Source organism: Camelus bactrianus, chromosome 10 (assembly GCF_048773025.1).
Source record: "Camelus bactrianus isolate YW-2024 breed Bactrian camel chromosome 10, ASM4877302v1, whole genome shotgun sequence".
In the NCBI taxonomy this organism is placed as follows: domain Eukaryota; kingdom Metazoa; phylum Chordata; class Mammalia; order Artiodactyla; family Camelidae; genus Camelus; species Camelus bactrianus.
The window spans coordinates 34,008,887-34,032,377 of NC_133548.1; the positions used below are offsets into that span (position 1 = coordinate 34,008,887).

The following is a 23,491-nucleotide window of genomic DNA, read 5'->3' on the forward strand; positions in this document are numbered from 1 at the left end:
AGAATCGTGGGCCCCAGCCTGGATCTACTAAATCAGAATCTTCATTTCCACAAGATCCTCAGGGATTCAAAGTTCGAGGGTAGCCTGAAGTCCTGCATTGCTAATAAGCTCCATGCAAGCGAGGAACTGAGAAGAGGTAGGATGCTGACGACAGAGTGGCAAAGATGGGTTTGCAGATTTTGGAGGACTCTCTCCGTGTTTGTTGCATCCAAATAAGAATGACTTCCTCTTGGCAGGAAATTGAACTCCGATGAGGGCTTTCTCTGGCACAGAAAAGCCAAACCACTAATCTGAATAAATAAGCATCAATTTTATTGAATCATGAATAATTTAAGACTGGTACAATCATCAGCTTTATTCTCTATGACGTGGGGCATGATCTCCGGCAGATCATTGGCAAATCCAAAAACCTCATGACAAATGAAAATTAAATAGGGAAGGAGGGAGAGAAGGAGAAAGGGGACGGAGGATGGAAACATACCGTACACAAAATACTCAATTCCTAGTTTTCTCTTTAAAAATGGCTAGAAAAAATTCATCAAAATGCAGCACTTTAATCAATTATTTACAATTTCTATGTTACAATGAAAAAATGTACATCTTATAGAACATATTTCATAAACTGCTCCACTGGAAACAACTAGATCAAAACAGCAAACCTTCCATTGAATATCCACAAAGTTGGATGGTTTTTTTTTTTTCCTTTTGAAGTAGATTCACCACAATCAAATTTGAACACACAGAATTTTGAAGTTTAAGCATCAACAATTTAAAAATGTCCCCAAGATACAACAAAGGTCTAGGCAAGTCTTGTTCCTTGTCCCACCCCTATCCCACCCACCACCTTAAATTAAAAGGTATTCCCATCTCATTTATGGCCTGTATAATTCTTGGCAGTTTGGGAAGAAAACTTTTGGCTTCCACTGGTAACTCAACACAAATGTTGCATAGAATTTCATACATTTCAAAATGAGCCTAACTGTAGAAAAAGGCAAATGGAAGCATTTTGGACAGAGCCCTAAATGAGCACAAAGTCACTTTGTCAAAGGTGAGCCACACAAAAGTAAAACAGGACCAAAGTAAGAAATGTGCATATCAGACAACCCTGCTTCCCGAAACTTGAGGAAGGACACCGAGTTGCGAATCATACAAGGGCTACACTCCTGGAAACCACCGTTCCCTAGTCAGGCAGCACCAGGGACAGAGGTCTCGGTGCTGAGCCTGGACCCAGTGGAAGGGAAGTCTGTAGGACTGGGGAGACGAGGAAGAGAATGGAGGGTGTCATTAAATAATTAAAAAAAAAAAAGTTCCAAAGGATATTGGCAGGTGTCGACTCACAAGGTGACTGGGAAAACTGCCCATGAGGAGAAGTCAATTTTACCTCCTCCTGAATTCACAGTATGAGCGTGTAAGGTCATCGCTGCGAGATAAACTGGGAAGGATCACTGTTCGGGTTTACCAGAAGGCTCAGGGTGTGGCCCGCGGTCACAGGCTAGATACATGCTTCAAACATTTTATGAAAAACGAAACAGAACAAGACACACTCACACACCCGGATGACTAAGGAAGGCTTGAGAGAATAGAGTCGGAGTTTACTAAGATTCAAGAAAAGAGCACACGGAGAGGTTTTCCATTGACCTGTTGGCGGGACACATCCCCCTCTTCCTTTCAAGGAGGAAGGAAATGATGAGGACCAATGTAATGTGAGCAGTTTCAGGTCAAGCTCTTGTGGGAAGAAAATAAGAAAAAGTGTAGAGAGAGGGACCGTTGGAAAAAGAAATGTTAAAAAAAAAATGGAAAAACCCTGATCATTAAGAGACACCCCCACCAAGGGGGTCCAATAAAGATTTTCTTTATCAAACAGAAACAAATGACTCAAAGATTTACCAAGCTCTGTAGAGAAAATTCCAGCATGTGGAAGACACACACTAGCAGAGTGTGGGTCAGTGATGTCATGTAATGTTGTCAGAACTTTTGCCTTTTCATGTACAAGACAGATTCATCGTCCAGGCAGCAGGGTGTTAGCAGGAAACTAAGAATCTAAAAAAAAAAAAAAAAGATCTTTCCTTTTTTTCTCTTTTTCTTTTTCCCACGGTCACGCACCCACACAAATGATTCTTTTGGATGAGAAAAGTCACATTAACTTGCGTTCTCCTAATGAGCAGATGACTTTTTAGCCCTGTTTGCTCTCATGGGGAAAACAAACAAACAAAAAAAACGGACCCCAGGCAGGCACGACACTCATCAATGAATGCGGTTAGTACAAAACCAGTAAGGCATCGCTTTGGGAAGGTCAGCACCGAAGAGGTCAGGCAAGACTCGTCCGACAGAGGCTGGGGCTTCTGGAAGGGAGCGGCCGCCCCCCCACCTGTCGAATTGTATGACGTCACGTTGGTTCCGAGGAAAGTGCAAGTGTTTGACGAGGTGACCTCACACCCCATCCGAGGTTGGGGCTGGCACACTAGAGGCGTCGATGGGCGTCCTACAGCCTCGAGGACGAGGAGGAAAGGCAAGGTCCCGCTCACCCACGCGCTGAGGACGGGGTCCTGGTCCACCGTAAGGGACACAGCGACCCCAGCCCCAGCAGGAGGCAGCGAGTGTACAGAACTGAGAGGGTGGACAACTGAAAACCAAAACTCAGCAGGACCAAACCAAAACCCAACTCCTGCGGTTCTCACGTTCACCAAAGGATGGATTCTGACCACGAGGGGAAGGAGGGAAAAAAACAAAAATCTTCAAAACCAAGAGTCAGAAAGGGAGAAACTCAACCTCATTTTCAAAGGGGTGATCAGTTCTCCAAAGTAGACCAATTCTCACTGTACACAGTGTTAGCAGGAAAAAAACCTGATTCGTTTATAAACAAGGAGGAAACAGACACATGCTGTTCTGGGTTTACAGCCACATCCGCTCGGCCACATTTTCACACCTTCACTCTCGCTCATGGATGAACTGGAGGCTGACGGATCTGAAAGGTGGGGTTGAACTGGAACAGGCAAAATACCTCTCGGGTAAGGAGAGCACCATTTAAAAAACAAAAGAGAGAAAGCACGATTTGTTTTGCCTAAGGTTCCCTGTGTTGCAGCTCTGCAGTTTGTTGAGTGTGACCAAAGCAAGGGCCCCAGCTTGCCCCCGATCTCTCTGTGGCCGGCGGTGTGGAAGGGCATCGGCGGGGTGTGGGGGTGCTGGCGGCAAGACCTGGTCTGCAGGGTCTGTGCTCAGGGGGAAGCCATGCCGTGTCCGTTTCCGACTTTGCTCTAGTCTCTTCTGTCTCTGGGCAGCTCAGGGCAGGATGCTGTTTGGTTTCAGAGCTTGGTTGGTTTGTTTGTTTGCCATTTTTGTTTCAACGGTGATGCTCCTTTCCCGAGAAGTACCTTTCAGTGTCTTAGGGAGGTCACAGCAACGAGGCAAAACAATAATTCAAACAGAAGATAGTGCAGTGGAAGGACGCGGTCCCAAGGCGGCTGGCCTGGGATGCCTGCACCCAGGTCAAGGCTGGAGGGCGAGGGGCTGGGTCTTCCTGTGGCGCTCTGGCTGCGGCCGGGGGCTGGCTCAGGAGGGCATCTCCGGGATGGTGCAGAGGATGCAGGTGGAGAGGGCGAGGAGGAGGAGGAGGGCGAGGGGGCAGGCTCCGTGGCCCGGCCCCTGTCACAGAGTAGACTCCAGGGACGAGTCCAGGATGTCGTCGTGATGGCTGTTGCTGTTGGAGTCGCTGTCGTAGCTCTGCGGGCTGGAGTAGTTGGCCGCCTCCTGCAGCCTCATGAGCATGTTCATCTGGGGAGAGAGCAGGGAGCGTGAGCAGCTTGGGGCCAGTCAGCCTCCCCAGCGCTGGCTTCTCTGATGCTCATGCCACGTCTTCCGACTCACCTTGGGACCGTGGCCCACCGGGGAGGCCGGGGACAAGAGCAGGCCGTCTGGGCCAGGCTTCCAGGGTTCGAGTCTCGGCTCCACCACTGACTAGCTGCGTGACCTTGAGCCAGTTACTTAAGCCTGCGCCTCAGTTTCTTCCCTGGGCACACGTGAATACCTGTACCTGCCCTATCCCGTTATGGTGTGGGTTAAGTGAATCTATGGAGAGCACTGAAAACAGAATAGAAAGTCCTCTATGAATGTTGTTTCTTTTTTACTTGGGAGGAGCTCCTGACCCCAGCACGGCCCTCAGCCTGGGTGAGAGGCCAGTCAGGCGCCCCAGCTTCTGGAGCAGCTGCATCAGCACCACTGACCTCAGAACACGGGGCTGCCCCTTCGATGAGCATCAAGATCACCTGTACTCCCAGCTCTGGCCAGAGGGCAGCCCGGAGGCCCCTGGGCCCCAGCTCCGGGCAAGGCGCTCACGGGGAGCGGAGGGCAGCATGGGTCACACGCAGAGCCTCAGGGCGCAGGGAGGCCTGGGGTCCGGTTCAGGACTCTTTGGGCGATTACCTACCATATCTAAGTCACCAGTTCCTCACCTACAGACTGGAGAGAAGGGGAGCACCCACCGCCCCCAGGATTCAAGCAGGGAATGAAATGACCCTTAGAACAGGGCCTGGCATATAGTAACTGCTCAACAAACATAAGTCTGCTGTCATCATCAGCTGTCTTCAGAGTTTAAAGATAACGTCCTTGAATCTCTCCTAGTCTACAGTCTATTGGTCATACGTGTGGGAGTGGAGACGGGGCATTAAGAACTACGTTTATTTTATTTACAACTATAAATTGTGTGCGTGTTTTATATTTTTTCTAGGGACATTAGGAAGATAGGGTCTCTCTGAGCTATCTTCAGACTTGGTGCAGCTGGTCATGAAGTCCAGCTGCCCCCTGGCCAGCCTCCCCTGGGCGAGCCCCCCCTAGGGTGTATCTGGGTGAGCCCAGCACACAAGCACCACAAGCTGGGGTCCATCTGCATGGCGGGAACTGGGAAGGGGTGGAGGGCAAGTACAAAGGAAAATCCTCCACAGTCAGGATCATTTGTTCACTCGTCCAACATTCCCCGTGTGCCCACAGTATGTGGTCTGGAATAGAAACAAGACAGTCCAGCCCTCCTGGAGGCCCCAGTCTCGTAAGGCAGAGAGATCCACGGACAAAAGGGCTATGACAGCAGAGGCCGGTGGTCCTGGGCAGAGAGAACAGGACTTGGGGGAAACACCAAGCACTTAACTTGGTAAGTAGGGGTGGCAGGGCTGGCATGGCTGATGTCTGGGGCCTGAGGCTGGAAAGAGAATTCTATGTAACTATTCAGGGAACCCCGAGTTCTACCTAAATGCCTATGTTCAGTCGGTGCCACAAATATTCCTGGTTAAGAAAAGAATGTCTGGGGACAAGCTGGCCATTCTTTCCTCTAGATATCCTCAATTCTGTTTTTATGTAAGGTAAGACCTCATGAACTTGAACCCACAAAAATATCTCCATGCCTTTGGCTTTTAGCAACGGGTAACGTTAGAAGTGGCTTTTTACAGTCTGATCCTTCCCTCTGTAAAGCCATTGTTGTAAACACTGCAAATTAGGTTGTGCACAGTAACGCAGACCATAAATCCATTTAAAATAAAGTTCCTGTAGAAAAGTCTCACTGGGACTGGGGCTGCATGCCCCCAATCAGGGGTGCAGACAACCCCAGAGCACCTATTATGGTTATTTTTTCTTACCTAGCAAATCAGTCAGTCACCAGGGAAAGAACAGCAAGTCAATTGTCTTTCACTCCTGCTGGATCTCCTATGATACGTTCCTCTACTAGGTAAAGCAAGTGATAGCCTCTGCAGTGTTTTCCCTTTTGTCTTAGCCGCCAGGGGAGCTCAGGGCAAAATTTAAAGCATGATAATGGTCATTCAACCCCGGGAGGTTCTGGTATATGTGATTCCACCTTCTTTTATAGGGCTTTTGATTTATTAGGTCTGATTTCCCAGGAGGCCTATATACGGGTCTCACGCGGGCAGACAGTACCAGAATTGCAGTGTCATGGCCCCTGGCCCAGGTTCCCCTTAAAGGGCTTTAATTGGTTTGTTGGTGGAGTAGAGAAGCTCAGGCAGCATTAGAGGCTTAGCTCCTCTCACTGGCCCGGGGACCCGCATTCAGGTCCCCGCCCTCCCCTCTGTGTCCCTCCTGCCGGCAAAGCCCTCCCACCCGAGATCCTGACCACTTGGCCTGGGCTTCTGCTCCTTCGCAAGCTGTGCCTCTGCTCAGTTACTAGTGGGAGAGATGAAAGGGACAGGACAGGGCACGATGAAGGTGGCACTCAAACCAGAGGGCAGGGAGTGGTGTAGGGACATTTAGGGGGAAAAATCAAATTCTTAACCTCTTACCTGAAAAAATTTCAGAGGGGTTAAAGATGTTAGTGACAAATTAAAACCAAGGAAGAAAATATTGGCTAACCGTCCTTAAATCTTGGGATGGGTCCAACCTTCCAAAGTAAGACCAGGACTCAGTTGCCTCCGATTTTCCAGCATGCCTTGCATCACACCCAGCACACAGGAAGCACTCAGTGAACGCTGAGCTGCTCTGGAAGCCAAGAACTCACCAGCGGGTCTCCTTCAGCATCGCTGGGGGGCATCTGCTTGCTGGTCGACCCCTCCCGTGGCATGGAGTAGCCGTCGAAGCCGACATCCTCAGGCCGGAGCTGCAGGAGGGGAGGCCACTCGTGCTGCTGTGGGCTGGCTGCCCAAGGATAGGTGTCCATCACCCACTTGGCGGGATCCTCCCAGGGGGCCCGCCTTCCATAGAGCTGGAAATGAAGAAGAACAGTGAGGAAGGGGCCGAGATCTCTGCTGCAGCCCTGGTTTTGCAGCTTTTTGAAAAACACTCCAAACCCAGCATCAGGCTTCCTTGGATGGAGTAATTCCACCTCCAGAATTCTCTCCTAAGGAAATCATCCAAGGCACAGACAGCGTGATGTGCTAACATCAAAGGCAGAGTGACCCAGGGATTAAGAGCACTAGCTTTGGAGTCAGACTGGCCTGGGTTCACATCTCAGCTCTGCCACTGACTGACGGTGTCACCTTAAACTCTAAGCCTTGCTGATCCAACTTGGAAAACCACCATCTGATTTGAAGCATTTGCCAGTTTCTGTCATATAAATACTCCCAACCGTGGCCAATCAGTTACTGAATGTGGCACTGGAAAGAGGTGCTGACTTTCATCACACTGGGTGCCCCCCCCAGCACACAGATGGGGTGCTGGGCATCAGAACCACAAGCAGAGGTCACCATTGGCCCTGGTTTGATAAAACTGCATTTCTTGAAGTGAGTCTGACTCTCAGAGCCCCTCTTTAGAGGTGCTGGTCACTTTCAAAACAGCGAATTGTTAACCAGGGTTACATGTGGGTATTGGAATTCTTAGTGCTTCTCCTCCCCCATGTATTTCTCAAAATTGTCCATGACAATGAATTTGCTTTTAAAACAGATTTATCACATAATTCTGGAAGACAGGTTACCATGCCTCCAAACTCCTTTTTTTAAGCCGGAAACACCTAACAAGAAAATTATTTTAGTGACTTTTCCTGGCAATTTCCAGAAATATATCCACTCGTTAAAGAACAAAACCCTAGGCTGCACCGTTTCCCAGGGAGAGGCTCTGTGCATCACGTAGCTGCTGCCGTCGCTGGATCCTTCCTCGTTGACACCACCACTGCCGCCGTGCCTCACAGCTCACTGTCTGCCAGGGATGGCGAGAAGCACTTGACAAATCTCTGGTTTAACTAGCATGTGACATCACGAGGAAGCATCACTACCCACGCTGCTCAGACAGAGATAAACCCAGGGAGGAGAGGAGGCAGAACTGGAATCCAAGTCTGTCCGTGGACCACTGGAGTCCGAGAAGAGGAGGAAGGATGTGCTCACAGCCAGGACAAGATGAGCCCACCCTAGACAGTGCTGCCAGTGGCTCTGGGAGGGCATCCTTTCTGTAGGGGACCACGGCGTACAAAGACCAAAGACCCCTGAACCACAAGACAGCAGGGGACCTCTAGACTGGAATTACATCTAGACTACAGCCTGTCTGTCCATCTGTCTGCTCCCTCTGTCCTCCCAGGACTCTGACAGTTGAGACGAGAGAAAGGGCAAGGGGATGACAGGAGAGGAGAGCTGAGCTCTGACTGACAAAACCATTTCTTTCTCAGGTCAGAGACTGTCTCAGCTGCAGGGAACTGGGGTCACCTAGCCCAGCGCCCTCATGTACCAGATGGAGAAGCTGGCGCCTAAAGAGCCAGATGAGAGAATCTGGAGCAGAGGTGGCTTCGAACCCAGGATCCCAGCTTCCTTGTCTGGTCTTTTGTTTCTCTACGTCTCCTGACTGACTCTACTCTGAACCACTTGGTATCAGCAAGAGCCACATGACTCAGCCAAAGCCGGAACAGGGAGATGCTGGCCAGGCTGCCCTCCTGGGGAGGACACGTCACCCGGGCTGGGCTTGCTGCCCTTCCGGCTGTCTCAAGACTGCTCAGCCACCTCTGACCTTCTCGTACCATTTCTGTCTGGGAAGCACCTGCCCTTCCTGCCTTGCAGACGGGCCCGCCCCCCTCTTCATCGGTGGCCACCTCCTCCTCCACTAAGACACACACAGCCTCCTATGACCTCATCGCTTCCAGACACCAGCACCCCTCCCTTCTAGCGCTCCAGTCCTGCCTGTTGCTAAATCTTCCTTAACCTGGGGCAGTGGTGACTCAGGCCTGAGAATCCAGTCTGGCCGTCTAAAGGGAATGCACAGTCCCAGCAGGAAGGGGTCACACGAAGGTGCACGGGCACGGGCGTGCGGGTCAGGGAGGGAGGGAACGCAAACATTTGGAGATGTTTAGAACTGAGAAAGTCCATTCCAAGTTCCTGAAGTTTTCAGAAGCTTCTCCCTCCAAGGGTTTCCCTATAGAACTCAATAGACTTTACCAAGCTGGACTTCACGTGTGTGGAGCTGAACCAAACATGAGGTTCTGACAGCTACACATCTGTCTCCAGTCTGCAGCCGGAAGAGGAGACGCTCAGTGCTGCAGGACCACAGAGGCCGGAATTCTGAGCTCATCAAGTTCTGAGAGAGAGTCTGGCCCAGTGGTTTTTATGTTTGTGCTCTGAGTAGCTCGGGGAACTTTGGGGCTTCACAGAGCCAGCCTGAAAAAACTCTTCTAGTCCACACTTTCTGGACTACAGATGTGGAACCGAGGCCTAGAGATGGGAGGCCTGCCCAGGGTCTCAGAGCAGGTCGGGTCATCTGATAAATGTACCCCCTGCCCCTCTGCTCTCCCCTCTTCACCAGGGGGATGGAGGTGTCTTCTGAGTTACTGTCGACTTGAGACACTTTGGCAAGTGTTTACAATGACAACTCCAAAGGGGAACAAGACTGAGTCATAAGACAAAGACAGCCGGGCGCACCTATCATCTGCAACAACGGGGTATTAATATTTTTACAAGCCTCCCCACTTGCCGCTGGACATGTCCAAGTCCAGGTGATGAATGGCTGGGTAAGTACCCTGGCAAGCAAAGGATGTATCATAAAGCTTCTTATGCACGGCAGAGCCCCGAGGCAGCTCTGGGAAGGAGCAGAGACAGCTGTATAGAGAGACGGGACATTCAATTTCCCCAAGGCACGGAGGAGCCTGGCAAGCTCACTGGGTCAGCAACAGGGAGCCTAGACATCAGAAACTGAAACCTCGGCTCCTGGGCGCCTCCTGACTCTGCCCGTGCACATCACACATGGAGGCATCAAGGTACACATTCAGGAAGAACCTCCAAGCAGTTACACATACAGACTCAGGAGTCAGAACTTGCAGGTATCTGGTATCCACTAGGGGGCAATGCCGCATCTCCTCCTGGCAAGGCTGGGCCTGTTGGAGGGGCTGACTGGAAGCTATGGTGAGACCTGATGGCAGCAGGGTCTTGGTACTGCCTACCTCCCCCTGGACAGCCTTTCCAGAACTCAAAGCAGCTAAGCCCTTGCCAAGGTCATAAGGTAAGAAGTGGAGTCCCCAGATAAGGCTCTGGAAAGGCTGCCTCTCCAGCACGGGCAAGGACGTTCAGACCCCACTTTCACAGCCGTGCCCACAAGGCCTTCTTTTAAGTTGAGGTCCAAGGAGCTGGGCTGGCCTTAGCTCTGTCTATCCTTGGTGAGAACCAAAGGGGGGCCTCTGATGTGTAGCTTGAGGCTGGAGCATAGACAGAACCCCCTCCGGGTGAGTGCCTCCTTGGGCAGGAGGCCTTTATTCAACAGCGCCCACGACGTCTTCCAAGCATGTTCTTGGTCACTCCCCGTCCCACCCAGAAGATACATCCGGGCAAAGGAGCATGTGGACGAACTGAGAGGAAGCAGAAATGAGGGGGTGGGAATGGTGCCGCTCCCCCACCTGCAATTCCTTCTGCTTCTTTTGAGACGCCTGGGTTTCCCAGGGGCGCCTGCCTTCTGCAGTCCTAGAAGCCACTGATGACAAGAGAGAAGGGCTTCTGAAAAGAAACAGAGCCCAAGAAGCCAGCAGGCGGGAGATACTTCTATTGGCCCAAGAAAATAGGGGTGACTGGGTGGCTGTTTGGGCTTGTGGTAGTAACAGATCCATTTGATGAAAGACTAAATAAATTATGGTGAATTTACCCAGGCCAGTGAATTTATCTACCTAGAGAGATTCTGCCGCAAAGATGTGAAATCTTTCATATCATTTTTAAAAAAATAAAGGCCACATTCGATAAAACAGAAATGCTGTTATCAATGGGGGAAAAAGGTGAAGGGGATTAAGAAGTACAGACTTCTAGCTGTGAAGTAAGTAAGTCACAGGGATGTAACGCACAGCACGAGGAATACAGTCAGTAACACTGTAATAACCGTACGGGGACAGATGGTAACTAGACTTACCATGGTTTCATAATGTATAAGAATATCAAATCACTGTTGTATACCTGAAACTAATATAATATTGTATGTCAATTATAATTTTTAAAAAAAGAAAAAAATGCCTATTAACAATCTTCAGACACTGCTAATTAAGGATTTGGGGTCAGTCAATAGACTTACCTAATTTCTTGCTACTCTCTGCCTTCATAACCGCTTATATTTGAACACGGCAGCTCGAATTTGCAGCCTACATGCTCCAGTTCAATGAACTACCAGTGACCAGAGGCGCACTCTTCCTTTCTAGCTCTGCTTGTCCTGAATGTCTCTGAAGGCCGTCAGTGCTGCTACACTTGCAGAGACAAAGCCGTCGAACATGCGCCCGGCTCAGCTAAACGAGCACGAACGACCAGCCCGGACTGAAGCCATTAACGTGTACCGTCACACACGTGTGTGCGGGCATGCGTGTACCACGCCCCGGTCCTCCGACAGCATCTTGTGTCTCCCACTGCCCGGTACCAAGGAAACAGCCCTCAGAAACCCGGCTGCTAAGCTGGGTCCTGGATGAGTCAGTCCTGCGTGATGCCTGCTAATTACTCAGAGCGGTGCTGAAAACTGACAGACTTCTCAGGCTGCCTCCAGGCTCAACAATAAAACTGTTATAAACTCCAGTTTACTGCTAAGCTCCTAATATTAAGCCCGGGGCTGAGTGAGAAGTAAAGGATTCGGGCTTTCCAGCTGCGGCAGGGCAGGAGGGACGGGCAGCCGTGTGGGGCCCAGGGTCACCTGTCGGGGTCCCGATGTCAGGCAGTGAGCACCATGGGGCCCAGGGCTGAGAACCTGCGGCCTGGCTGCAAATCCCAGATTCTTCAAGTTTCACTTCGTGACCTTGGGCAAGTCACTTACTCTCTCTGAGCCACAATTTTCTCTTAAAAAAATGGAGACCAAAAAGAAAAAAATCTCTGTCCAAGTCCGAGGACTAATGCAGAGCTTGAACCAAAGAGCAGCCACGAGAAGACTCTGCGGAGTGTGAAGCGCTACCTGTTCCATTCCTTGTGCTCTCGCTACACTGAGCTCTTTGCGGCCATGACTTCACTGAGCCCTGGCAACAACTGTCTGTGGTAGGGTACTGTGATTCTCTCTTCTCCCGATGAGGATACTAGGGCACAGAGAGGCTGAATGACTGGCTTAGGGTCACACAGCTAACAGGGGCACAGCCAGGATTTGCAGCCCAGTGTGTTCTACACTTTGCTGAACGGATGGCTTCACAGATGAGGGGCTGTCACGACACGTCAGTCAGATTTCTGAAGGGGGAGAGAAAGACAACTCTTGTGGTCACTAGAACAGTCCCTCGAGCTTAGAGGCCAGCGGGCAGTGAGCTTCTCACCTGGAGTCCTTCTCTGACAGCTTCCAGGAGATAGGGGATGATGGAGTAGTTCCACAGGTCCGTGAACCACACCCTGGAACCATCCACGTCGATGGGGCAGGACAGGAAGAGCCGGGGCCCTGGGGACCACAGGGAACATCAGTCAGACCGAAATGGGGGTGGCCAAGAAAAGCCGGTCCCAGCGTCCCTCACAGGAAGGACCCTGAATTTTAGGAGTGACAGCAGAAATACCAGCTGCCAGGTGCTGGGCACAGAGCAGACCGCTTGGACTCCCTAACCCCACCTGGGACCTCGCTCCTCTCGGAAATCATCCCAAAGAGAGAGGAGGCTTTATGGAGAAAGGTGTCCATTGCAGTATATTAATCCTGACCTTTGAAAATGGAAGCACACAAAATGTCCAAGGGAACAGAAACGGTTAAGGAAGTGATGGTACCTCCACATTCGATTACTTTGCAGAGCAACACAGAATGCTCATGAGACAAGGCAAAGTGAAAAAGTAAAAAGAACATACTGTGTGTACACTCTGAGTGCAACTACATAAAACATGTACGGACAAGGACGGGGAAGATAAACGCGAATTACATGATTACATCAGGATGGTGGGATGATCGGTGATCTTTTTTTCTCTGAAGCCTAAGCTTCAGGAATGTTGACAACATCATTTTATTTTTAAAGCAAAGCCAACCCCACAGGGTGGCTCCCACCTGGGGGAGCCCCAGGGTGGGGGCCCCTCCCTGAGCCGGCAGCAGCCCAGACCGGGCACCTCTCTATGCTGCTCATCAGCCCCGGTGTGCTGGGCAGGGAAGGAGGGGCGGAGACACAGCCCGGGAATGTGGGTGACTGGTGGCCTGGGGTCTGTGTGGGGCTGGGACTGTCCCTCTAACCCTTCTCCATCCCTGTGGCCAGTGCAGCGACTGGCTGACCTGCGGCTGCTCAGTGCCGACCTGGCCAGGGCCCAGGACAGCCATCTGAGGAGGCCAGACCTCCCCACTCCCAGCCAGCCCACCTGCCGATGCCCGCCTGGCGCCCCCTACCTATGGTGACGTCCGAGGAGCTGTGAGCCTCCAGGAAGCGGTTGAGGTGATGCCAGACCTTGGGAATCCAGTCGATGATTTTCACCAGCTCCACATTCCGCACCCGCCCACTGATCTCCGTCTCCATGAGCTTCCGCCTCAGGAACCGGCCCAGGAAACCCTTCACGGGCTCCGTGTGGTTGGCACAAAGCACCCACCTGGGGGGAGTCAGGAACGCTTTTCAGTGACAGTGACAATGGCTCACCTCATGCACCCAAGCTCATCAGAGCTGGAAGGGGCACATATTAATGCTAAAACTGGACTCTTCCGAACACTGCACATTATACTGACTCACTGTTCCTCAGAGCAGCCCTGCAACACAGATAAGGCCACAACCTCCATTTTACAGATAGAAATTCTGAGACACAGACAGGTTACATAACTTGTCCAAGATCAAACTGCCAGTCAACAGCAGAGCTAAGATGAGAACCAAGACCATCCAACTCCAGGGCCTGAGCTCTAACCACTGACTCAGCTGCCCCCTGTGCTTGTGGCAAGTCCTGTGCTGGGCTGGGGAGCTGTAACAATGACTGAGACACGGTTCCTATTCCCCAGGAGCTCAGTCTAGTGGAGGAGGCAGATAAGTGGAATGAGACATGACGAAACCTGGGCAATCAGGGAAGGCTCCTCGGGGGAGGGGATGCCTGAGCTGAGACCAGAGGGGATGAATGGAGCAGCCATGTGAGGTGGGGTGAGGTGGGCAGAGAGCAGGCTGCAGATTTGCAGAGGCATGAGAAATAGCCAGAGGTTCCGTGTACCCAGAGTTTAGATTTGACCTGCTAATCCAAGGGGCCTGGATTTCATCCTGGGGGCGATGGGGCCACTGAAGGACTTCACACATGAAGGTTTACGGTCAGATTTGAATTCTAGAATGTTCATTCCAGTGGGCATTGCCACAGAGGGTGGCCTGCAGGGGGCTGAGGTGCAGGCAGACATCCTGGTTAGAAAATGACTGCAACAGTGCGCTGGGAGAGGATGAGCAGTGACGGGGGAAGGAGGAGGAGAAAGGACCAGAGGGACATTCAGGAGGAAGCATGGACAAGACGGGGACAGTCTGGATGCAGATGTGAGCCGTGGTCTTGGTGGTCTTGGTGGCCTGGAGGAGACGGTACTTCTCTGATAACTACAATTCAGGTCGACCTTCAGCAGAGATGCCCGCAGAGTAGCCATTGAAAATGGGCCAGGGGGTCTCACCCAGGAGACGGCTGTTCACCCTCATCTAAGGGCCCAGGCAGGAGAGGAGTATCTGGAGTCAGCTGGGTGTCAGGACAGGGCAAGAGGCATTTAGCAACGGCAAGGCGAGCGGCCACATGACCTCACATGACACCCCGCCGCGGGAGAGCCCAGTTCGGGGTTGGGGCAAAGGGTTCACAGCGGCTGGAGCTCGAAGGCCACAGACACAGACCTCGCTCCATGGGGACCGTCCTAAGCAAGGGCTTTCACTGCTCATGTGCACTTGGGATCAAGAGATGCACCACTGGTGATGGGCAGCATCGCGTGCCTCCAGCCCCTGCCCAGAGCCGCTGCCCTGGCACCACTAACCCAGAGCTTAGAGTCAGGGACCTGGGTTCAAGTCAGCTCTGCCAATGACTGGCTGCGTGACCTCACACTCATGAGTCACTTAATTTTCCTTGTTTGTAAACTGAGAAGGATAAATGTAAGGACTTGAGGCTGTTGTGAGAATCAAGTGAGCTAAGCTGGGAAAAATGCCCATAGTTCCCGGCATGTAACAGGGACTCAAAAAGCGACAGCTTACCTGAAGTTGTGATGTAGCTGCAGGTTGGGAGTGGAAGAGGTAGCCTGGTTCATTGTGCCAATTATGTAAGGGCTGTGGGAGAGATGAAGGACAAGTAGCTGTGGGAGGTCTCTCAGCGCCCCAGGGCACCTAAGTGTCAGCTGAATGGCTGCTGGCTGCCACCCCTGCGCCCCCTGTAGTACACGTCTCCCCCGGGGCCAGGAGGTCCAGAGCAGCCTGTACCATCTGTGGTCCTTGCAGTTGAGTAGCCCATTGAAGATCTCGCCCAGGGAGCTGACGTGATGCAGGTTGTCCAGGATGATGACCAGAGGCATGTCCACAGCGTTGTTCTCACTGGCGCACTGGTCCGCGAGGTTGGACAGGTACTGGCGCAGCTCCTGTGGCGGTCGGGCAGGAGCAAGTGAGTGAACACCCCCACGAAGATGAAGCTGCGTATGCTCGGGGTCTTCCCTCTGCCCGGCCAAAACCGGCAGAGGCCCTTCCCCAGGCCGCGCGGGAAACACATGCTGAGGGCCTGCCTGCTTCAGCTTGGGCTCAGGAGACTCGGGCGGGCAGGGGAAAGGAAGGCCTGGGTCCTGCCTTCTGGAATTTGCAAGGTAACAGCAAACCTTCAGCCCCGGGCAAGAGCATGGCACCGCAGGGGTGCCCAGACATGGCTGCGCACCTGCTCTACCACTCTACCACTCTCTAGAAGTGCTGTCACTTTTCTTGATTTATGCCAACCTCCCAGGAAGCTCCTGAGGGCAGGTGCCTCGTACATCTCTGTGCATCCACAGCACTATGAGCCATTTACACTGATGAATCAATACAGCGAAGACCTCCTCCCCTGCCCCCCGATGCACACGCATCCTGCTGATGAGCGCTGGGGCAGACGGACAGTGAGTGGTGCAGGGGGCGTGGTCTCCTCGCACAGGGGGCCTTGGGAAGTCCAAAGGGTAAGCTCTGGCCTTAACTGTGAAGAATGGGTGGTGCGTTGTCTGGACCTGGAACTAGAACGCAGCCCAGCACAGCTGGGGTGAGGGGTGTGTCAGAAAAGGAAGGGAAAAAAGAATGTGCAATGGGGAAAGGCCAAAACAGTGAGCTAAGGACCAGCGGTGAAGCCAGAACAACTGCCTGATGGTATTATCATGACAATGATGATGAGCGTGACCTTGTGCCAAGTACTGCTCTAGGGGCCTCACACATAGGAACTTCTGTGGCCCCCGATAAACCTCTGGGGTGGGCACTATGATTCCATTTTACAGATGGGGAAGCTGAGGCACATCCAAGTCAGGTGACCAGCCTGAGATAGCACAGAAGGTCGGCAGCAGGGCTGGATCTGGACTTGGCATCTGCCTCAGGGTATGCACTTCCCCATGGCAGACTGTCCTGCATGCTGGCCTGGTTGCTTGGAATGTCCCATCTCCTCTGCTTCATATAAACACATAGATACACCCAGGCCTCCCTTACAAGTCAAAATGCGGCTTGTAGCAATAGAAAAAGCCCAACTCTTCAAGCCGTACACAAAAATAAACTCAAAGTGGCTTAAGACTTAAAAGTAAGACACTTAGAAGAGAAAACAGACAAAACATTCTCTGACATGAATCACAGCAATGTTCTCCCAGGTCATTTCCCAAGGCAAGAGAAATCTAGGCAAAAATAAACCAACAGGATCTCAGCAAACTTACAGGCTTTTGCACAGCAAAGGAAACAATAAACAAAACAAGAAGATAACCTATGGGCTGGGAGAACTGGGAGAAAATATTGCAAACTATGCAACTGATAAGGGCTTAGTTTCCAGACTATACAAACAGCTCATACCACTCAGTAACAAAAACCACGAACAACCCAATCAAAAAATGAGCAGAAGATCCATATAGACATTTTTCCAAAGAAGACATACAGATCGCCGATAGGCACATGAAAAGATGCGTAGCACTGCTAAGTATAAGAGAAATGCAAATCAAAACTACAGTGAGGTATCACCACACACTGGTCAGAATGGTCAGCATTAAAAAGTCCACAAACAATAAATACTGGAGAGGGTGTGGAGAACAAGGAAACTTTCTACACTGTTGATAGGAATGTCATTTGGTGCAGCCACTACGGAAAACAGTATGGAGAGTCCTCAAAAAACTAAAAATACAGTTTCCATATGATCCAGCAATCCTACTCCTGGGAATATATCCAGAAAAAATTAAAACTAATTTGAAAAGATACATGCACCTTAATGTTCACAGCAGCACTATTTACAACAGCCAAGACATGGAAGCAACCTAAATGTCCCTCAACAGATAAATGGCTAAAGAAGATGTGATACACACACAAACACACACACACACACACACAATGGAATACTACTTAGCCATAAAAAGGATGAAATAATGCCATTTGCAGCAACGTGGATGGACCTAGAGATTATCATACTAAGTGAAGTTAGGCAGAGAAAGACAAGTAACATATGATATCACTTAAATGTGGAATCTAAAAAAATGATACAAATGACCTTATTACAAAACAGAAACAGACTCACAGGTATAGAAAACTTAAGGTTACCAAAGGGGAAAAGGGGGAGTAGAGGAGGGATAAATTAGTAGGAGTTTAGGATTAGCAGATACAAACTACTATATATAAAACAGATAAACAACAAGGTTCTGCTATATAGCAGAGGAAACTATATTCAATATCTTGTAATGGCCTATAATGAAGAAGAATATGAAAAAGAATATGTATATATGTATAATTGAACCCCTCTGCTGTACACTAGAAACTAGCACAACACTGTAAATCAACTATACTCCATTAAAAACAAAAAGAAAAAGAAACAGCCCAACTTTTAAAGTTACCAGTCATTTTTCCTTCTTTTAGTTCCTCTCCACTGTGGGTTCATGGCCTCAGGCACCTGACAGAAACAGGACTCCTGAGGCGCGGAGCCCTCCCTCCCTTATGCAGTGGGGTACGGTTGGGGAGCTGTGCTCTGTATGAGGCTGCGCAGCTGAGGGGAGGGAGAGTGGGGACTGAAACCCAGCCTGGTTCCACGCCCAGTCATGTGCCTGGGAGCCTGCTCTCACTGGTCCTGAGAGCGAGCCTTCCCTGAGCTTATGCACAGAGGACCTCGATACAGGGGTTCTGACCACTCCCCTCTAGTCCTGCCTCTACACCTGAGTCACTTGGGGAAGTTGTGCACGGCGGGGATCCCCGGCCCCACAACCCACTGAGAGATCATCAAGGAACGAGGTCTAGGAATCTGCATCTTCAAGGACACCAGGTGACTTTTCAGGTCAAAGAATCACTGCCAATTCACCTTTGACTCTCCAGCCCCTTTGCAGAGGGCCAGGCAGAGGGAATTACCCAAATCCCACTGCGTGGATAATAAACAGGTTTGAGAAAATACCTCACAACCCTAGGATGGGACTAGGTCAGACTGTCCAAATGTTTCTATCACTCCCTGTGAGGCAGGATGGAACCTATTTGCTGGCTCTGGGGTCTAAGACATCGACTTGGGCTCCAGTCTACTTCTTAGGACCATGTCAGTGGGCTTAGGTACATGGCCATCTGCCTCGGGCCTCAGTTTCCTCCTCTATAAAATGGGATCATGACAACTACTCCCTCGAAGGTACTGCTGTGGGGTGGCTGATTTGCTGGTCCTGGGGCAGTCTATAAATGTGGGCTGTTGTTCTTACTGTTACTGTTGTTTTACACAAGGAGGTTTCATTTTGGAAAAACAATAGCACCTACTAGGCACACGATAAATTCCTGCTGCTCTGAAGTGGATGCATCTGGGTTGACCTTAAAGTACTGCCATCACTAAGCATCATGCCTGACCCACAGTGAGGAAGTAAGAAACGAATGACCTCGACTTACAGACGGAGCGTCTTACTGGGAAGTTTTGGGTCAAAGCCTTCCTTTCTGCTAGTTTCATTCTGACCTCCTTCTCCAGGCTTCTAAAACCACCAAAGGTGAGCATTGTAGGAAACGCTGCTTTGCCATCAGGGTGGCGGCAGCATCAATAGTTCTGAAAGGGCCAAAAAGTGACCCGTGGCTAGGAAGCAGCCTCCAAATGACCTCCTCACCTTGCTGGACTTGTGGTCCACGTTGAAGGTGGCGATGACCCCGTCTGTCAGCTCCCGTCCCTCCCGGAGTACCAGGTACTCTGACAGCCGGTTGGCCAGGTAGGTTTTCCCAGTGCCGCTGGGCCCAGAGAGAATGATCCGCCGGTGTTCCACCAGCAGGGAGACATAGCGCTGCAGGATGGGCTTGGGGATCAGGGACTCAAACACCAGAGAGTCCAGGCTGTTTTCTGCAAGTCCTGCATTTGAGAGAGACAGGAAGTGTTTGCAGCCCTGCAGAGAGGGTGGGTCTCTGTGCCTGCTTACCTGGACTGCCAAAACCTGAAGCCAGCCCTTTCCCGCGCAGCCCCCTCATCTGAGACCCCCACCCACCCAGGGACACCGCAGGCTCCCTGCTCACCAGCACTCCGTGCTCTGGCCCTTGGCTTGGCTGACCTCCTCAGACTCAGATTCACCTTTAGTATCTGGACCCTCTGTCCTCATCCACTCTCTGCACAATTCCTAAGACTGAGAGCCCTGCTTGTCTGTCTGGATTTACCATTACCGATGGTGTTTGCTAAAACTAACGTGAATCCCCCATGTCCACCCGGATCCTGGGGCTGCCTCTTCACCCTGTCCTCTCCTGCGTGCCAGGTGCACTGCTGCCCACACTCATGGACCAGGAAGGTAGCAACACTCTTATCGTTAAAATGAGGAAAAACACAAGGATTCAGGGATGTGAATACTGGAAGACCTAGGCTGAAATGCTACCTGCTGAGACATCTGAGCCTCAGCAACATTAAGAGGAAACATCTTTCCCCGTCCCCCCAGGACAACTTCATTACTCAGCGCTGTTGCCTTTCTTGATATCACTGCCAAGAGAGGATTCAGCCAAGGATATCTGTCCAGAACCTAAAGTAATTCTATTAAATAAGCACCTCAAAAAACCAGTATATGATTTAGTATCTTGTAATAACCTATAATGGAAAAGAATCTGAAAAAGAATATGTATATATTCTATATAGAGAGAGAACATTGAATCACTTTGCTGTACACCTGGAACTAACACAATGTGGTAATCAACTAAATTTCAACAAAAAAGATAAAAATAAAAATAAATTTAAAAAAAGAAACCAGTATATGTAGGTAAAAAGTAAACTGAAAAGCATTTATTGTTTTATAACAGCATCTTCCATCCACATAATTATTCACTGCAAACAGACCCTCCTAATGCATCCATATGCTTATTTCCAATCCTCCACAACTGAGAATAGCTCCTGAATGCAAGAACTGTTCTAGGATTGTCCTGATGAAGAATCCCAAATGACATCTTCTGGGTACAGGTCTAAAACTTTCCTGGAAGTGGCCTCAACAGAGACTACAGTGGCTCAAAGCTCAATGCCAAGTATGGAGGGTGGGGTGTCCTGTTGAAACTTAATAACAAACATGAGGTGGGAATCAAAACTCCCTGAAACCGCTCTCTCAGCATATATGTGGCTGTTTTGGTCTCTTGACATAATCCGCCCCCCGGGGGTGACTACTTTGCAGACCAACTCACTTCAGAGCACACAAAGCCACAGCCCCTCTCCTGGTTCCACTGAAGTCAGTCCTCTGCAGCTCACGGATCTCTTTCGAAAGCTCAAATCCTTGAGTGGTTTTTAGTGCCTTGAAGGTCTAAGTGTCAAGTACTACCAGAAGACAGAAGAGTCGTGTCTTGATTAAAAATAAACCTGCGCTGATCCCTCCAGATGCTAAAACAACCTGACGTGCCGACCCAGCACCAGATCCGGCTCTGTGGTGGGGCGACCTGTTCCACAGGGGCAGATGGTCTTGTCGCCGTTTCTGCAGAGGTCTGGTCTGGTCTCTGCAGTGGGGCACTCCTTTCACTCTTTAGGGCTTGCAGTGCTCACCTGCTCATTGGCATGGATAAAATGCAATGTAAGCTCATGATGAATCCAGCTTTCCTTACAGGGTTCTTGGAGTGGACAGTTGTGGTCAGGGTGTGCTCGTCAGCCCTCCTTCCTTCCCCTTACAGTGGGACTCTTCTTTCTGATACGGAGTTCATTTCAGGTGGTTCCAGCAGGGCTGACCCCACACCTTCATCCACCAGGGGCGTGGGCTTGTGAGCACCTTTCCCTGGTCACAATGACTGATTTGGTGATGGGCATTTGACTCACCTAAGAATCACCTCTAAGAATTTTTCTCTCACACTTGTCCAGAAAGACACTCCCTTTTTGCTTCCTAAGCTAGCAGGATGAATCAGGGCCACTCATCAGCCATGTGAAGAAAGCTCAAAAAATAAGCGAAGCTGAGTGACGGAGGCCTAGTACCGATGGCACTGCCGGAGCACCTGGATCCAGTTATGCCTGAAGTATATTCTGGGATTTTCCAGGTACCTGAGCCTATGTTTCCTTTTTTTTTTTTTTTTTTTTTTTTTTTTTGCTGAATTTAGTTTTGAGTAGGTTTCTGGCATCTGTGGCCCGAGGCCACAACTGTGGAATTCGACTTGCTTGCAAGATAAGGCTTGTGTGAGGCTCAAACAAAAATATGCCACCTGTCGCCAACAGAGTGAGATCGTCATTCCTGCTGATGAGGAACGCTGGGGGTGCTTTTGGAAAACCTCCCAACCAGGAAACCAAACTTGTATCAAACAACCCCCAAGCCGCACTGTTAAATCTACAGCTGAGATCAGTGTCTTACAGAATAGAAACAAGGCACCTTGAAAGTTGAGTTTATCAGTCTGTTCGTTCTATGTCTGTCATTCTGTTCTGCAGTGTTTATCAGTCTATTCTTTAGGTGGTTCATAAAATACAGGAAAAAGGACTCTCTGGTCAAATACATCTGTGTCAGACTGGATCACACACAGCCTGCTTAGCAGCTCTAAGAGTTAGGACACTAACAAAGCCTTCATAGAGTACCAATACACGCCCGCCCCGCTGCCTCCCAACCCGGATGATGGCAATGATGCAGTTTCCCAGACTTATTTGGCCATGAACTTTTTTTTCCCAAAATTCTCTGTGGGCCTAGAGTTCCACGGAACCCACTCTGGCCTGGGGCGTAACGTCTCTAGCTGATGAGGCCACAGGAAGCTCCAGCAGCATCATGCGTGGGCAAGAGCTCCAGCATTTCCTCAGCGTGCTCCTCGCGACCCCTCGCTAGCCTACAGCAAATCATGCTTTCCCCATCTGCAGAAAGGGACCGAGTCCAAGGCTCTCTGGCAAGAGTAACTCACCAGTATCGGCTGAGCCCCATGTCAACAGGGTTATTAAGATTCCATCATCTCAGAGTCATAAGGCTAATGGGATCTTTTGTTATGTAATTTCAGCAATAAACTCTAATTATTTGTACCTGACGGAGGTCGAAAAAGCTAAAGACTGTTCAGCTTGCTTAGGTAAGAGTAACTGTGGTGGAAGGGAAAAAAAATACAACCCGCATACATGTGCCCCAACACAACTGCGGCCACGGTTTCCTGTGCCAAGTCACAGAACAAGGACTGTGGCTCCCAAAGCTCCCGCGTCTGCGGGCGGCCGGAGTACCTTTGACAGCCACGGAGATGGTCGTGTTCTCTCCGACCAGGTAGCCGCAGGGGAGGAGCTCAGGGGTCTCGGAAGCGTTGCTGCGTTTGATCTCCCCAATGCTGTAGCCGAGGACGCTGTCTGAATTCAGCCCCAGCTGACTCACCGGATCGACATGAATGATGTATTCCTGGAAAAAAAAACAACAAAAAAAAACAAAATAAAGACCCCGTCAAACACGTGGCCAAAAATCTGCCCATGACTCATGTTTTCACTGGGTGATTTACAGTCACCTTCTCCTCTGTCTCAGCTGATGCCTGAGTTGAAATACCAACACTGTGGAACGAGGGACAGAAGAGCTGACTTTCTGTGGGGATGAAGCCCTTGTACCACAGGCCTCTTAAAATACAGATTTATTTGCTTAGTGATGGTGGTATGGGGGTGGGGGGTGGGAAACCCTAACAGGATGGTGGACGTTTAGTCTGGATGAACCAAGCACAGAAATGTTAGGCTGCCTGTCCTCTAAGTTCAGCTGAAGTCTTGAAGACGTCAGGACCTGTGAGGTGTGCTGGAAGATGCATGAAAAAGTAATGGACAAGAAATCTCTCTACCAGCCCCTTCTTTTGGCTCAGGTCAAGGCCCATCCTATTGACAAAGGGAACAAAACCTGGGGCTGCTAGAAAAAAAGCAACTCTTGAGTTCTAAAGAAGCCAATGTGTGTGGAGTTTGGAAGGTGTTCCCTCTTAGGTGAGTGACCAAAAGGTTGTAGGTCATTGAACTTGGAATGAAGGTCTGTGGGCAGAAGGCTGATAACAAGCCTCTCCCTTTAATGGCCCTATTTCCTCATGTGTGACTCCCCACAGAACCTTTTTGTCCACACTGTCGTCCTTCTAATCCAAAGATGTCCAACGGCACGCCAGCAGAGACCAGGTTTAGGCTGGGGGAGCAGACCTGGGCTGCCC

General features: G+C 50.4%; 1 protein-coding gene across 12 annotated transcripts in view; it reads right to left on the bottom strand.

Annotated features, from left to right (window-relative positions):
* Positions 1 to 291: 291 nt before the first annotated feature.
* The window catches only part of NAV2 (neuron navigator 2), a 690,492-nt gene continuing 667,292 nt past the window's right edge, over positions 292 to 23,491 (bottom strand). For all 12 annotated transcript variants that reach the window (XM_074372244.1, XM_074372243.1, XM_074372242.1 and 9 more), the window contains 8 exons: positions 22,551 to 22,719; positions 19,039 to 19,274; positions 15,209 to 15,363; positions 14,987 to 15,058; positions 13,192 to 13,388; positions 12,158 to 12,276; positions 6,491 to 6,694; positions 292 to 3,771 (listed from right to left, as the gene is read on the bottom strand). In XM_074372244.1, coding sequence (XP_074228345.1) covers positions 3,646 to 3,771; positions 6,491 to 6,694; positions 12,158 to 12,276; positions 13,192 to 13,388; positions 14,987 to 15,058; positions 15,209 to 15,363; positions 19,039 to 19,274; positions 22,551 to 22,719 — 1,278 coding nt within the window. In that variant the 3' untranslated portion in view covers positions 292 to 3,645. The remainder of the gene's footprint in view (positions 3,772 to 6,490; positions 6,695 to 12,157; positions 12,277 to 13,191; positions 13,389 to 14,986; positions 15,059 to 15,208; positions 15,364 to 19,038; positions 19,275 to 22,550; positions 22,720 to 23,491) is intronic.